Source organism: Sorex fumeus, unplaced genomic scaffold (genome assembly GCF_029834395.1).
Source record: "Sorex fumeus unplaced genomic scaffold, SorFum_2.1 ptg000061l, whole genome shotgun sequence".
NCBI lineage: Eukaryota > Metazoa > Chordata > Mammalia > Eulipotyphla > Soricidae > Sorex > Sorex fumeus.
The window spans coordinates 30,722,357-30,739,460 of NW_026606118.1; the positions used below are offsets into that span (position 1 = coordinate 30,722,357).

The 17,104-nt window shown below is 39.6% G+C and overlaps 1 protein-coding gene and 1 pseudogene across 1 annotated transcript in view; both read left to right on the plus strand.

The window, feature by feature from the left end:
• ALDH8A1 (aldehyde dehydrogenase 8 family member A1) overlaps positions 1 to 14,751 on the plus strand; it is a 36,688-nt gene extending 21,937 nt beyond the window's left edge. The window contains exons 6-7 of the mRNA XM_056125891.1: positions 1,077 to 1,238; positions 10,531 to 14,751. Coding sequence (XP_055981866.1) covers positions 1,077 to 1,238; positions 10,531 to 10,983 — 615 coding nt within the window. The 3' untranslated portion in view covers positions 10,984 to 14,751. The remainder of the gene's footprint in view (positions 1 to 1,076; positions 1,239 to 10,530) is intronic.
• On the plus strand, positions 6,219 to 6,380 carry LOC130034886 (uncharacterized; annotated as a pseudogene).
• Positions 14,752 to 17,104: the final 2,353 nt, after the last annotated feature.

The following is a 17,104-nucleotide window of genomic DNA, read 5'->3' on the forward strand; positions in this document are numbered from 1 at the left end:
ATCTCACCCTGGAACACTAGCTCTATTCGGTTATCTATGAGATATCTGGTACCCATGCAAAGCAGAACTTCCTTTCCTTTTTTACTGTCCCTGATGGATAACTGATCTCCCTGGATTCTCTTTCCTTGGAAAATCATCACTAATCACATTGAGGTTCAGGCCCAACTCTGTAATTCCTCCTTGTTTTTACCATCTCTACTTCTTATCTGACACTGATCCATCATCAGGTTCTGTTAGTTCTATGTGACATTGGATCTCCAGGGCTACAACTTCTCTAGAGCATCAGAGCCAACTTTCTTTCACTTAGGGTATACACATCCTTATTTTTTATGAATGTTTACCTCAGTGAACTCTTATCACTCCTACTATCTCTATTGTTGCTGCTCAAATCCAAGCTATCTCCACTTCTCTGAAATATTCCTGTCACTCCACTATTCTCACCTTTGTCCCTTCCACCCCAGTCTCCACACAGCTGCCAGAATTAGCATTTAAAATGTCGATCTAGTCATACAACTCCACTGCATAAAAATTTCCATGGACACTTCATGATATTGGAAATAAAATATACACTCCTTGTGGATCTCCAAGTTTCTGTGTAATAAGATCTTGCTTTGCTTCTCCCTCCCCCTGCCTCATCTCCTATCACATCTCAAACGAGTCTTTGTTCCCATTCTCACTCCAGCTCCAGCCACTTATGGTATTACTTTTCAAGCTCATTCACGTTAACCAAGTGTCAATTCAAATACCCCTTTTTACAAGTGCAGTCTTCCAGAACCCTAGTCAAATAGATGCCTCACCCAGAATGAACATTTTATACTTCTAATTTTTGGGGGTAATAGCATTGTTGTTAATCATTTTTTCTCATGATCTGGCATAAGATTATTTATTGAGCATGCTTGCGTATGAAGTAGTCTGTTTTCCAGACAAGTCTCTTTGTTCCACGTGTTGAGGGCATTGTTTACTACTGTCTGCATTGCTAGACCTGTGTAGAGGTACGGCAGAGCTCAGACATACAGATTGTCATCCAGATGTGTATTCTTTAGTCTTGTCTTTCTCTTCATGTGTTATTCTCACAGGGTGAAATTTGCCTCTGTACCAGCAGAATCTTTGTTCAGAAAAGCATCTATAGTGAATTTTTAAAGAAATTTCTGGACGCTACCAGAAAATGGAAAGTTGGCATTCCTTCTGATCCATCTGCCAATATGGGAGCCCTGATAAGTAAAGCTCATTTGGAGAAAGTAAGTAAATTTCTACAATGTAAGTTACAGAAAGAGCTCTTATTCGGTGAAGCTCAGTAGAAGATTATGCAAAGTTCCATGCATAACCATGTTTTGGAATACTGTTAATTACTACCCTAATTTGAAAAATTATCACCTCTGGGATGCAAAGTATAGAAGTCCTAGGGAGCACATATATGTATTCTAGTGAAATCACAGGTACATGGGTCCTCCCGTTGTTCATTGATTTGCTCTAGCGGGTCCAGTAACGTCTCCATTATGACACTTGTTACTGTGTTTGGCATATCGAATACACCATGGGTAGTTTGCCAGGCTTTGCCATGCGGGCGAGATACTCTCAGTAGCTTGCTGGGCTCTCCAAGAGGGGCAAGGAATCGAACCTGGGTTGGCTGGGACTGCCGCGTGCAAGGCAAATGCCCTACCGCTGTGCTATTGCTCCAGCCCCCAGATACATCACAAGAGTTAATTTGAGAAGTCAACATGGAGATAACACCAGTTAAGTGAGGAAGGTAAATTTCGAAACATTACTAATAAGTTCACTAACAAGAATTATGTCAACCAAATGGATTAAAAATTTTCATGGAAAAGTCTTTGTAGAAAAATTTTTCTATCTTAAGGTGGATGGGATCCTGAAATTGCTGGCATACATAGTCCAAATATGAAGTCCTTATTTATTAAGGTGACTAAAGACGGCTTTGGTGAGAGAAGTCATTGATGTAAGTTTGAAATTGAAGGTCATTTAACTGCTATACCTAGTGTGGCTTTCAAAGGAAGTCATTCAATTTTGGAGTGAGCAGAATCATATTTTCAGTCATGGTATCTAAATCCCACCAAGGAGTTATCCCAACATCTGGCATCATATTTTTGATGCTCACTGTTTTCCTGCTTTCCCAGTTGTAGGGGATGGGGGTCACTCTCTTTAGCCCACTCCCATTCTGAGCACCTCCAGAGACATCTCCTGTATATATCTCTGGTCTCAGATTTATGAACCAGGTCTGTAGGATGAACCAGTCACCCCTCTCTCCTTACCTCTGATGTGTAATCACTCTCACTTTCTTCTTATTCTGCTGCCACTTACCGACCTCCTTGTTTCCCCAAGAGAACAACCTGCCATTCCTTCTTTGTGACCATTTGTCTTGCTACTCACACTGCCTGGAATGCTTTCTTCAGATGTCCATAGGGCCACTGTGAGGGTTTTTTAGCTTACCTGAGATTATAGTACACCTCACAAAATGAAGAAAAATTGGCCCCTCAGAATTTCCTCTAACCCCTTGCTGATATATTTTCTCCATGATGATTAGTACTATCTGACATATGTGTGGTTTACTCCTTTAGTATCTTCCCATAAATAAAACAAAAAAGTCTATGGTTTCTTTTAGTTTCTACCACAACATTTGCCCCTGGAAACATTCTTGAAACAAAGGGCATTACATAACTGTTAGACAAATTATTGAATTAACACATCATGTGTTCCTGGTATAGTATAACCCTGAAACTTAGGATCCATTTTCCTTCAATTCAAGTATAAGTAAAGCATAATGGTTAGATAATAGCAACATAAAAGGAATCATAGAGCCATACATAGAAATTTAAAGGTTATTTTGAGTCTTTTATTTCTTTTATTGGTTATTTTAGCTTATGTGATGGGTAGCTTTAGTATTGAATTCTACTTCTTAAAAATCTTTGACTGAATATGAAATTCAGTATCTTATTATACAAATTAAACTTTTAAAACACTAGGAATTCAAATAAAGTATAATCAGATTATTTTTGAACTTCATGCCAGTGCAACATTTTTTGCAGTTTTACATTTACTGAAAGTGTTTGCATTTCTTTTTTTTTGTAAATGGTAGAGCTATCTTTATTTATTTATTTTTTTTCTTCTTATATTTATTTATTGAATCACTGTGGGAAAAGTTACAAAGCTTTCAGGTTTAAGTCTCGTCATACAATGATCAAACACCTTTCCCTTCACCAGTACTCATTTTTCACCACCAAAACCCCCAATATACCCGCCTCCCACCCCTCCCAATGCCTGTGAGGCAGATGATTTCTACTTAACTCTCTCTCTACTTTGATTACATTCATTATTTCTACAAAAGATGCACCATTATTGTTTAGAATTTCCCCCCAACAATCAGAACAGCTTAAAAGGTGTTGTGAAATAATTTGTTTTCTATATCTGGTTATGAGAATCATATAATGTCGTATGGCTGTGATAGTGGCTGCACAATTTTGGATTTCTGCAAAGAGCCAGATAATTACGAGATTGGTTTCTGTGCGTCTGGTGTTATGGCTGTGCTAGAGAGTTGCTCGTGGGGGGCAACTCGTGACCTCAGTAGTGTGTAAAGGACAAGCTGGTATGGTCCCCCTTCCCATAAGACTGCAGTTGCCCCGTCACCACCGGCTCATACCTGGCTTTCCAATAAGCTCTGAGGCGGCGGCCACCTTGCTGCTGGGGGGAAAAAAGGCAGAAGGGAGTAACACCCTTTCCCTCCTGTGGAGGCATGGCACCGTAGTTTAACGCATGGTCCATTCACTTTTCTGCCGCAAACTGCCGGGCTCTGGGCTAAGTCCTTTTGCCTCTGGAGCCATGGCCGTGCCAGAGAGTCACTTGTGGGGGACAACTCGTGACGTCAGTAGGGCGTGAAGGGTAAGCCAGTACATCCTCCTTCCCATGAGACTGCAGTTTCCCCATCACTGCTGGCTCATACCTGGCTTTCCAATAAGCTCTGAGGTGGGGGCCACCTTGTATGTGGTCCGGATGCATTTCTGCCAAAAGTTGCGGAGTTTCGAGATTTGTTTCTGAGTCTCCGGGATCATGGCTGTTATTCAGCTTGATCAGTAGCCAGAGAGGCTGTTTATAGGTGGCGACTCGGGGTCTCATTGGGATGGGGAAGAAAGGGCCTGTTCCACCCCCATCTGGTGAGGCCCTGCGTGTCTCATCACTGCAGGCCCAAACCTGACTGTCCAGTGGCCTCTGGAGAATGGTGGTCACTGGGCCGCCAGGGGGAACAGGTCAAGGCACAAAACCTATTCCCACCTGGAGTGGCCCAACGCCAGTAACCTACTGCAGGAAACGGACGCATTTCTGACAAAAGCTGCTGGGTTCCAAGATTGTTTCTGAGTCTCTGGTATCATGGCCATTAAGCAGTTCGATCAGGAACCAGAGAGGCCATGCCTCCAATTATATAGCTGAGCCAGAGGTGGTTTGTGGGTGTGTCTCCCACATACCTAACTTTTGGCCATTTACTTTCTTGGTAAACTTTGCCCCATGTTTTTAGGGTCTGGCTAAAGGCACAGCACCAATTTGGGGGTATCTGAAAGTCTGACAGTGCCATCAGGCTGCTGATTAACTCGCCTCACAAGTACAGATTGACCTGCTGGCAGCACCATAAACCCACGTTTTTGCATTTTAAAGAATCAATCTACAAGTTCCAGGGATATAGCTCAGCAGAAGAGCATTTTCCTTGCCTGTGAGACCCTGGGTGTTATCCCTGGAACACCACTTCCCCCAAACAGAATGACTATTAAAGTTTTAATTGTGAATAATAGTAAATTATGTATTATCTTTAATTTTATAGAATTTAAAATTATTAGAATTTAAAATTATTATTAAATATCACCATTTAAAAATTACACATCATAAGACAATTCCTACCCACTTTTCATAATTACCACACCATATTTGATGGAGTTCAGATGGTAGGCAACAAAAATATATATACATATATTTTGGGCATATAGGTAGAAAAAAAAATATATATATATATGCCTCTCAGAGAGCCCGGCAAGCTACCGAGAGTATCCCGCTCACATGGGCAGAGCCTGGCAAGTTCCCCATGGCGTATTCAATATGCCCAAACCAGTAACTATAACAGGTCTCATTCCTCTGACCCTGAAAGAGCCTCCAAATTGTTGGGAAAGACAAATAAGGAGAGGCTGCTAAAATCTCAGGGCTGGGCTGGGAGTAATAGAGACATTACTGGCACCTGCTCGAGTAAATCAATGAACAATGGGATAACAGTGCTACAGTGACAGTGAAATACAATAGGTTTTTACAATAGTTTTTTTTTGGGGGGGGGAATACTATATTCACATTACATTTAGATGTTCTTCAAATGTTTAAGCTTCTGGGGCCAGGGAGATTGTATAGTGGGCAGGGTACTTGATTTGTATGTGGCTGACCTGGGTTCAATCCTTGGCACTCAATATGGTCTCTCAAGCATGGCCAGGAGTGATGCCTGAGTGCAAAGTCAGGAGTAAGCCCTTAGCACCACCAAGCACTGAGTCTTTGAGAAATTCCATAGAGAAAACACGAGTCATCTTCTTCTTTGTTTGGTGGTTTGGGCAGCTAAGCCTGAGGTGGATCCCAGGGTCTTAAGTGCTGCAGTAAGAGAGTGTGTCGGGGTGAGACAAGCCTCTCGGTAAAGCTTGTATGCATTCCTCCAGTCCCTGCTCTCTTCCAGAGTAGGTAGGAGTAACATCCACCTCCAGATCTGGGAAACCCAGACTCAAGATTGCTTCTGCTGTTTCAGTTGCCCATGTGGGTTTTGTGAAGCAAAAATGTTCTCTTCCACTTATAGATACCATTTTCTCCCATCTTGGCTAGGGTCATGCCGAGCACCCAGGAAGCAGGGATCATTGGGTGTCTTGCTACGTGTCCTGCCTCAGGATTACTAGGGAATAGATTCTTGCATCAGTACTTTTTATGCTTTTTCAGTCTATTTTCAACCAGCAAAATTTTCTTGGCTTAATATTGATATCACTCCAACTAAAGGTAAAGGTAAAGGCCCTCCCGTTGATCGTCGATTTGCTCGAGCGGGCCCAGTAACGTCTCCATTGGAGACTTTGTTGTTACTGTGTTTGGCATATTGAATACTCTCAGTAGCTTGCCGGGTTCTCCGAGAGGGGCAGAGGAATAGAACTCGGGTCGGCCATGTTGGCCGCTTGTAAGGCGAATGCCCTACCCGCTGTGCTATCGCTTCTCGGCCTTTTGGCTAAGATCAAGTGTAGTGTAGTATCACTCCAACTAATGGGTAATATTTTACCCTGCCATCTTATCCTAAAATATGGGGAAATGGAGAAGGCTCTCTATTCTCATTGTTTCTAGAATTGCATCCACAGAAGCGGCGAACAAAAGCTAAGAGTCCTAATTGACCCAAATTAAATACAATATTTGATATTTTTATGTCTTGAGACACTGATGAGGTTTAGACATGACCTCAACTTTAACATCTATTTCAGAAATGCCATCTTCTGCCAAACCAAATTATGCTTTAAAAAATAGCATTTAAAAGGGAGGGGGTAAAAAAAAATCCCACAAATGTTAAAATAAAAACCAACAAAAACATCAAACTAGCACTTATTTATGTGATGCTTGTATATTTTTTCTCTTCAACTTAATATGCATAGGTATCATGGACACAGTGAAAATGTTAAAACATAGTTATCTATTGTTTCTGACTACATTCAAACATAAGGCCCAGCACACAATTATCCTTTAAGCCAAAGTTTTAAAGGTCTCATTTTACTATCATATGTTTTTTAAAAAAAATCACAGCCAAATACTAAAAAAAAAAAAAACTGTTCTGAAAGAACTTAGAATTTGGAGAGAATTTTTAAAGATAAGGCCAAGAATATCTATAACCACTGACTCCTTTTTGATGTTGTTAACCTGTTTCAATTCTATGGTACATTTCTTCATGCTAAGAACTCAACATTAGCACATTACAACTACATAAAATTCATATTTTTAAATCAATATTTTTTGCTTTTCTACTTGATCCTTAAAGAAAGCAATTCTCAATCATGTTCCTTATTTAAATAGCAAAGTAATTTGTGTTTGAGAAAATTCCAAGAATGAACTTCTAAGGAGAAAGACATGGGCACACAGTGAAAAATAGCTTTTACAGTTAATAACTTAAAAATCACTTTGATTCTATGATAAACATGGTCAAGTATTTATTCCTTTTATAATCTGTCAGGAAAGAACAATGGTGGTATTTTCATTATTCTACCACATACAGAACTTAGCACGTTTGAGAGTATCCCTTGCGTTGTGGCTCTGTGTGGCTATATCCAATCTCTCCTACCTACAGCGAAATTCCAGATGACTCTCATACTCCCTTTTCCCAGGTGAAGGTACTGAGCATCCTGTGATGGTTCAGAGGGTGTCTGGACCTACCATCTTCCAATTTTTACCCAAAGACCATGTGTCCAGATGCAAGAGTCACAACTTCTTCCTCTGAGCTGCCCTCCATGTGGAATCCTGATGGGCCTCTCAGCTCATTTCTTGTGAGGAAACCTCATTGCTGCCTATTTTATTTGAGAGGAAGCTAATGGAAGCAGCTGGGAATTACAAACTTGGCCTTTTCAGAATCTGACTTTTGTAGTTCCATGTGCCAGACCATCTGGGATCAAGCAGGCAGTGGGCATGCTCAACTGACTGTCATTCCCCTGGCCTTTCTCCTAACGACACTGGGGGCCCGGTGCCCAGGGAGCCTGGCTACATCGTCTGCCCTTCTCCTGCACTAAGGCTATGTCTTTTCTTTCTTTCTTTCTTTCTTTCTTTCTTTCTTTCTTTCTTTCTTTCTTTCTTCCTTCCTTCCTTCCTTCCTTCCTTCCTTCCTTCTTTCCTTCTTTTCTTTCTTTTTTTTTAAATGCAGGAGCACTGCTATTTATTCAACCATTGATTAAGTTGGTTGAATTGAGCATGAACTCCACATTTTTAAAAAATTTTTTAATTTTATGGGCTGGAGTGATAGCACAGTGGGTAGGGCGTTTGCCTTGCAAGCGGCCAACATGGCTGACCTGAGTTCAATTAGTCTGCATGGCAAAGCCTGGCAAGCTACCCGTGACGTATTCAATATGCCAAACACAGTAACAACAACGTCTCCAATGGAGACGTTACTGGGCCCGCTCGAGCAGATCAATGAACAACGGGAGGACAGTGACAGTGACAGTTTTAATTTTATAAGTTAGTTCACAATGTTTGATTCCATTCAATATTCAAACACCAGTTCCACCACCATTACACCTTCCCACCACCAAATTCTGGATGTTTCCATCCCACACCCCAATCCCTGTTCCAAAAAACAACCGAAATAATATATTTTGTATTTTTTTTATGAACAACTGCTGAGCATGCTTACAAAAAAGTGTTCATATAGGAAAAAGAGTGAAGATTGTTCTATTTTAGCAGGAGCCATTAAGACATTCTACAGAATATCAGTAACATGTTGTTAAGGTTTGGGTGATGTGAGCTTTGGTATACATGTATGAAAATATATATATGTGTGTGTGTATATATATATATATATATATGTTTCTCTCTACGATTTATTGCCTACTACCTGAATGCCATCAAATGTGGTGTGGTAATTATAGAGAACGGGTAGCAAGTGTCTTATGATGTGTCCAGGTATATATTTATACTCGTATGTGAGGCTTGGCCCGAGTGCGTGGGGAGAGGCCTTGAGCGTGGCTGCAGTTGTCTTGCGGAGGTTTTAGGCTGCCAGAGGTGGGTCCCTTGGGGTGGGAAGGGCTCTCTCCCACATCCCTCTGGAGAGCCCCTTGTGAAACAGCCTGGTGCTGAGTCTGGTGGCATGATTATGGGGGTCTCATGTTATGCTCCCTTTCGGGAGAAGCAGCCATGTGATCTGGACGGTGGCAGGTGACCTATGTCAATTCTTAAGCCACACGTGAAGATATCTTTCTACATCCACATATGCTTTTTCTAGAAAATAAATTCTGTTTGCTGTGAGTCATCTTCTCTAAGTCCACAACTAGAAAATGGTCCATTCTATTCGTGTTTTTCTAGCCTGGGATTTTTGATATTTTATTTAGATGTGATCATCTAAAGCCAGTTCTCCTTTCACAAGTTGATTCTCTGATCAAATTCCTAGTGCTACATCCAGCCTGGGCTCCAGAATCTTCTTCCTTGGCTTTCCCTGTTCATTTTGGCATCTCTTAATTAATGTGGGTGGGTTATTTCCAAAGGAGCTGAGGGTAGTTGAGAAGAAAATCCTAGACCTCTTGTAGTCTCTTCACAAAGTACACAGGGATTTTCTGGAGATGCTTTGACATCACAGCACGCATGAGAGAGGAAGGACGGTGTGGGAAGGAAGGACACTAAAGCTGTGTTCAGTGATTTATTTCTTGAAGTCTTTGACTTTGTGATCTGCGAAGCATTGTTCAAGTTCAATCAAAAATAATAATGAGGTGAAATAATCTTTTTCAAAGTCAGTTAACTAATAGAGTTCTACATTGAATGCTGTTGAACAATGGAGTACTGTTCTAACACTGGGGAAGACTGCTTAGACAGAGAAATAACAAATAAGATGGGATCCAAAGTATTATTTCAAAATTAACCCACCTTTATATTACTATTTTATTGTTGTTTTATACTCTTTATACTTTTTAATTGTTGAGATTACTGTTCTACTTTGCAGATGTTTAAAATTTTCCTCTAGGGAAGAATAATTTATTATTGTTACTTCAGTAACATTTCCACATACAAATATAGATTCCCCTATAAGTTATTTTTACAACCACTATTAATAAGTATATATCATTATCTCTGAGTCACTGGGTAAAATTATTGCATCCTTTAATCTCCCCTTACAGTTAGCTATATTACCTTGATATATTTTCAGAGTATATTCAGTAATGAGACTAGATATTAGAAATTATTTGTTGTGCATGCAATATAGCAGGCAGGGCACGTGTCTTTATGTGGCTGACCCAGATTCAATCTCCAGCACTATATATGGTCCCTGGGCACTGACAGGAATGGTCCTTGAACACAAAGTCAGGAGTAAGTACTGTGCATGCCAGGTGTCACCCCAAAATAAAAACAAAAAGGTAATAGGTCTCCTTAAAGGTAAGATTTTTGTTTGTGTACATGAGTAATAGTTTTATTTGTTATTTTTGGGATAGACCATTATTCTTTTGGAGGTTCAACCATGTCATCATCAAATAGAGGATAACAATACATAGCCAATAGAGTTCTGAGAGAATTAAAGTGAGAATTGTGAAAAGCATTTACCTGGAGTACCTTGCACTCAGTCATTAAATAAATTACTCCCCTCCTCCTATATATGAAGGTTGAATGGTCACGTAATGGTTAGAACACTTGTACCCTCAGGCTTTGCAGCTGATCAGATAATCACCCTCAGGTTTTTGAGCAATGACATTATTTTTCCTAGATGATTAAAAAATACTGGATTTTCTGTTGTTTTCCATGAGTTCAAGAGTATGATGTTACTAATTATTGTTTTTATCCACACAGGTCAGAGGCTACATCAAGAGAGCTCGTGCTGAAGGGGCCCAAATTCTGTGTGGGGAGGGAGTGGATAAGCTGAACCTGCCACCCATGAATCAGGCAGGCTACTTCATGCTTCCCACGGTGATAACAGACATTAAGGATGAATCCTGCTGCATGAAGGAAGAGATATTCGGCCCAGTGACATGTGTTGTCCCCTTTGATAGTGAAGAGGAAGTGATAAAAAGGGCCAACAATGTTAAATATGGATTGGCAGCTACAGTGTGGTCCGGCAACGTGGGGCGAGTTCATCGCGTGGCTAAGAAGTTGCAGTCAGGTTTAGTCTGGACCAACTGTTGGCTCATCAGGGAGCTGAACCTCCCTTTTGGGGGGATGAAGAGTTCTGGGGTAGGTAGAGAAGGAGCCAAAGATTCTTATGAATTCTTCACTGAAGTCAAAACCATCACGGTTAAACACTGACCTTGGCCGTCCTGGCTGTAGGGAGTCATTCATCCAGAGTGGTGAAGGCTCACATTAATCCTAGCCTTGTCAAGAATCAGGAGAAAGTTGTCTGCTGCTTATCTTAGTAGTTTTCATTTTTTGTCCACTGGCGAAGTTTCAATGTGGAAGCAGAGAAGAGAGAATTCTAAATAGGAATGTAGATGCCAAACAACAGTCAGACTTTCCCAATGTTATGTCTTCAAAATATCTAAAATATCTTTTAGTTTATGATCTTGGTTGAACTCTTGGGAATTCAAGAAAAATCAGATTGTCTTCATTTAAAAGTATGTCAAACATAAAAAAAATTAAAGTCAGAAAGAAACAAATCACATTTTCATGTATGGGGAGACTATCAAGATGATTTCCATATATACCAGTCAGGAGTTGGTCCAATAAATCAGTGATCAACAATTCCTGATTACGAAGGAGACAGTGAATATCAGTGGAATTTGTCAAAGAAGGTGTATATGGTAGGCCCCACTAGATGTAACAGTACAAAAAATGAGATTAAAATAACAGTATTTGGGGGGGGAAATAGAACATAAAAGGAAGTCAGTTGATCTATTCCTAGACAAAGTTTGTCAATTCTAATTCTTTTTTTGTTTGTTTGTTTTATTAGTGAAACACCAAGAGATACAGTTGTAGACTTACAAACTTTCGTGCTTGGGTTTCAGTTATACAATGATCGAGTACCCATCCCTCCACCAGTGCCCATTCTTCACCACCAATGATCCCAGTAGCCCACTCACCCTCTACCCCATCCCCCCACCCCAGCCTGCCTCTGTGGCAGGGAATTCCCTTTTGCTCACTTTATCCTTTAGTGTGTTGTAGTTTGCAATAGGGGTTTTGAGTGGCCATCGTGTTCGGTCTATAGTCTACTTTCAGCACGCATCTCACATCCTGAGCGAGTCCTCCAAATATCCTTTGCTATCAATTCCAACTCTTAATGTATTTATCACATGGAATGTACACTTTACCAATCCTAAAAGAATAAATGTCAAGTAATTTTAGTAACCACAGTGGCTTTTATTTTATGAAAATATCCTGTATTTTTATTCGCAGTTCTTTAGAAATATAGCATTTTTACAAAATAATGAAGATTTTATAATGATTTTTTTTTACCGAATTCCCCCATGGTCAAAGGAGAGTCTTAGGCTTACCAAGATTGAATAGTATGCTCAAGGTCACACATGAGATGTGGGACAAAAGGAGAGTTTGAATCTAGGACTCTCTGATTCCAAAGCTCATGATCACTTCTCCCTTTATACTGGTCTTGGATTGTGCTTCAGAAGCAGAAACGTGCTTACAGTTTCTGGAACATAACACATTGTGTCTTCACTCCATGTCTCTCCTCTGCTTTGACTCTCCCCACCTCTCTCCTTCCCAGATCACTCAGACATGTAACTCAGGAACTCTTACTGCTTGGTCCACCATTTCATTTCCACACTGAATGAAATGATCAATTTTCCTGTCTGACTAGACAGGAATTGGAAAAGACCAGCATGGACCTAAAATCTCTACTCTTTGCAAAATATCTTCATACAGAAAAGGTCAAAAGGAGTTCCTGAAACGGGACCATCTTTCACTGATGCTCTGAGATATTTCCTTGTATGATGTATGGGGTATTGCATCGTAAGGACAGAGCAATTCTCTATAATTTGTGTCTGACACCTGAATATGTTGGCTTGTTCACACCAGGACTGAAAAGTCTAAGTCCCTTTGTAATCAGGTTATGTTGTTGCATCACACCTGACTCCTAGCTTCGTCCTCTCTCATTTCTCCTCTTCCTTTCCCAAGCTGTCTCCTGCTCACTGTAATCTAGGATTAATTTGGGTGTCCACTGGAAGAATTCTAGCAGCTTCAGTCACTAAAGAATGTGCGTCTTCGTTCTTATAATTGGTGTAACCCAAGATTGTCCTTAATTATTGTTATTTTTGGTATGACACCAGGGAGCAAGCCCAGAGCCTCAGAAGTACATAGCATGCAGAACTCCACCAAATACTCAATAACTTCTCTAGACTCAAACATCATTGAATCCAAGGTCCAATTATTGACCACTTAAAGGCCAATATTTGAGAGACAGCAATTGTTGCAATAAAAGTATTTATTTAAAAGTTAGCAATCTGTAAAGATGGTGGGGTTGTTCCCAAATGAAAACACTTTCAGGCTGGAGCTTGGGGGTTATTTCTAAAGAAGTGGTGGAGAGTAGATAGGTAAACACAGAAAAGGGTGGTAGACTGGTATGGGGGTTGGGTCTTGTCATGTTGCAGATTGCTGATTTCCACGGTTTGATGAAATCAGTGGGACATGCAGGCTTGATCTTTTTAAAACTTAAGATAATGGCACGGTACGTTTGGTTGTCTATGGATGTCATCAGGGATAACACATTTGTTCTTTTCCTTTGTGGTTGATTCTTAGCTTACATAGTTCATAGAAACATTTATTAATATTAGGGTAAATGAAGAAGCAAGTGGTGAGAAAAGATTGTAGAAGTCTGAGAATAACAAAATGGAGTTTCTAATGCCTTCTCATTTGCATAATATCACCCTTATTATTGAGATCTAAGGTGTATCTTGATCTCAAACTTTAGCAATTGAAACTTTTTTCTCCTTATGCCTGAATCCATATCCTCTTCATACTTATTTTCTGCGTAGAAGACAGTTCTCACTAGGACTTGGATTCAACTCTACTTTTGTTAAGTACTTGCCCTGACTCTAGGTGCTATATTATAGAACTGCATGTTTCTTGTTAACAGACATCCTGGGTGCCATTTTCCTGTCACTCAGTTTCTTTGGATTGCCCTCTTCTTGGGCTCATAAGGAAATCTTGTTAATTCTCTCAGGGCATAACCATATGTGTTTTCTCTTTGTCCCCACACTATACTACTTTTTCAAGGATTAAAACCACTAATGTATACTCTGTCATCTCTGAAGGCACACATCCACATCTCAGACTCTCTGCTTGCTCTGTTCCTCAGATGAAGTTATGTATTTGTGGTCAAAAACCAAATTAATAATCAAAAAATAAGTTGAAAAAATAAGTCAGATGTATAGAAGATCTAAAAGGGAAATATAAGAAGTTAAGGTGTAGAACAGATGCAAAAAGCTATTAACAAGTAAAGCCTAGGAGGTCACGAGTTGCCCCCCACGAGTGGCTCTCCAACACGGCCATGGCTCCAGAGGCAAAAGGACTTAATCCAGAGCTCGGCAGCCTGCGGCAGAAAAGTGAATGGACTATGCGTTAAACTACGGCACCATGCCTCCCCGGGAGGGAAAGGGTGTCGCTCCCTTCCACCTTCCCCCCCCTCCCCACCACACACACAGTAAGGTGGCCTCAGAGCTTATTGGAAAATCAGGTATGAGTCAGCGGTGACGGGGCAACTGCAGTCTCATGGGAAGGGGGGCAGTAACAGCTCTTCCTTCACGCCCAACCGAGATCACGAGTTGCCCCCCATGAGCAGCTCTCCAGCATGGCCATAACACCAGAAACCAATCTCGTATTTATGTGGCTATTGGAAGAAATCCCTCCAGACTTACCTAGTGAGATATCAGAAATCCAAAATCACACGGCCACTATCATGGCCACGCAACATCATATGGTTCTCATAACCAGCTATAGAAAACAAATTATTTCACAATGCCTTTTTAGCTGTTCTGATTGTTGGGGGGAAATTCTAAACAATAATGGTGCATCTTTTGTCAAAATAATGAATTTAATCAAAGTAGAGAGAGAGTTAAGTAGAAGTCATCTGCCTCACAGGCATTGGGAGGGGTGGGAGGGGGTATACTGGGGTTCTTGGTGGTGAAAAATAAAGTACTGGTGAAGGGAAAGGTGTTTGATCATTGTATGACCGAGACTTAATCTTGAAAGCTTTGTAACTTTTCCCACAGTGATTCAATAAATAAATATAACCAAAACAACAACAACAACAACAACAACAACAACAAAAACAGGTAAAGCCTAAAGGAGTTAACAAAGATGAATAAACAAATAATAAAGGGTAAATTTCCTAAACTGAAAAAGAGGTTATCAGGTTGAAAGTTCAGTTTGAGTCAGGAACAATTCTCTTGAAATGAAAAAATTGCTAATATAAAGCATGCAGAGACAATGACCAGGTTAACTATAAAAAATAAACAAACAAAACATAAAATCTTTCTATGGGAACCCCGGTAGAGGGAAAAGGACACTGGTCATGGGACTGGTGCTGGAACATAGTATATCTAAAGCCCGGCTATAAATAACTTTGTAAATCACAGTGCTTTAATAAATTAAAAATAATCAACACTGATGCAGAAGGACAGTGGTGCAAGACTTTAAATTTCTCGGGGGAAATTATTTTGAACCCACGTTTTGTGGCCTATTATTCAAGAATTAAGGCAAAATAAGAACTTAATGACTCAGAAAATTTCTCTTACCTACTCTTTCTGATATAAATCGGGGATATAATGCAGGAACAGAATAAATGAGCCAAAATAAAAATAGAAGAACTGCATAAGAAATGAAAAGAAAAGAAATTTCAAACTGTCAGGTTAAACAGGCATAAAAAGTTATTGATCCAAATTATAGCATAAGGTAGTAAATTAGAACAGGGGAGATAGGAGTTTGTGATTGAAAGACATAAGTGATATAAGTGATATAAGATCGAAGTGATATAAGATATAAGTGATATAAGATCGAAGTTCATCTTTGCTTCATTATAGGATGGATAATTTTGTTGTGACATAAAGTCATACTTCTTGGTGGGGGTCAGAGACACAATACAGTTGGCAGGGATTTGCCTTGATGCAGCTGAACTGGGTTCAATAACTAGCACCCTATGCAGTCTGCTGAGCCTCCTAGGAGTGATATCTGAACTCAGGGCGAAGAGTGGCCCTCCAAATGAATAAAATGCCATACTGCTTGGCATTAGAGATAGTATAAGGATTAAGTTGCTTGCCTTGCATGGGGCCAACCCTGGTTCTATCCCTGGCACCAATTTGGTCCCTCAAGTACCACAAGAAATAATCCCTGAAGACAAACCCAAGCCTAGCCCCAGAGTACAACAGGGTATGGCTCAAAGCCCTGCCCCTTAAATCATTTTTATCTTCATGGAATTTGTTTGTTATTTAATTATATAATTTTTCTGTCTTAATACTCTGTCTTTCACTATTTAATACTCTGTATTAAATAGTGAATATAAATATCACTATAAATATAAATATAAATATCACTACTTAATACTCTGTCTTTCACTATTAATACTCTGTCTTATTAATACTCTGTCTTATTAATACTACTTAATACTCTGTCTTTCACTATTTAATGTCAAGTTATGGAAAAATGTCAGCAATCAAACTAAAAATTACATAACAAAATGCAGAGTTTACAAGTTTGGGTAATGTTTATTGGTTGACCAGCTGGGAGAAGAAGATGGAGGCAGAAGCTGTGATCTGCAGACCTCATTTCCAGAAGAGAGAGTAAATTCATAATGTCAGAAATTGATGAATCATAGAAAAGGAATTTATGCACATTATGTAAAGCTATGCATGTATCATTGAAGATCTTAGAATGTTAATGTGATAAAGATTGCAAAGTGCAAAGCAGCTGGACCGAGAGGGCGGATAAGTGTACTAAATTTATTCAACTTTTATTTTGGGAAGACTTTAAAGTTGATATCATTTGAAGTTGATAATATTAGAAACACATATGGGTTAGTCCTTTGATATAGAAGATATAAAACAAAAACTATTAAAACATGTATACTTCTGGGAAATAGTAATAAGGATGACGGAGGCAGTATTTAGTATAATGACTAAACTTCTATTTGTACCATTGATTAAATACTTTGAATTTATTTTTTAGCACTTGAGAAGTCTTTTATAAATAATATATATTAAAAATTATCTTAGTGATATATTTTTCATGCATTCTTTGCCCCCTGTCTACCATTAGGAATAATTTGCCTGACTAAGATTTTCCATGGAAAATCTTGGATATTCCCCTAAGTCAGTGAGTTCAGACTTTGGAAGGAACACCCAAAGTCCATGATCTTTCTTTGATTTAGATAGCTTATTTTACAAGGATTTCTGGTAATAGAATGTATCAGAGCCCAGATCACTCC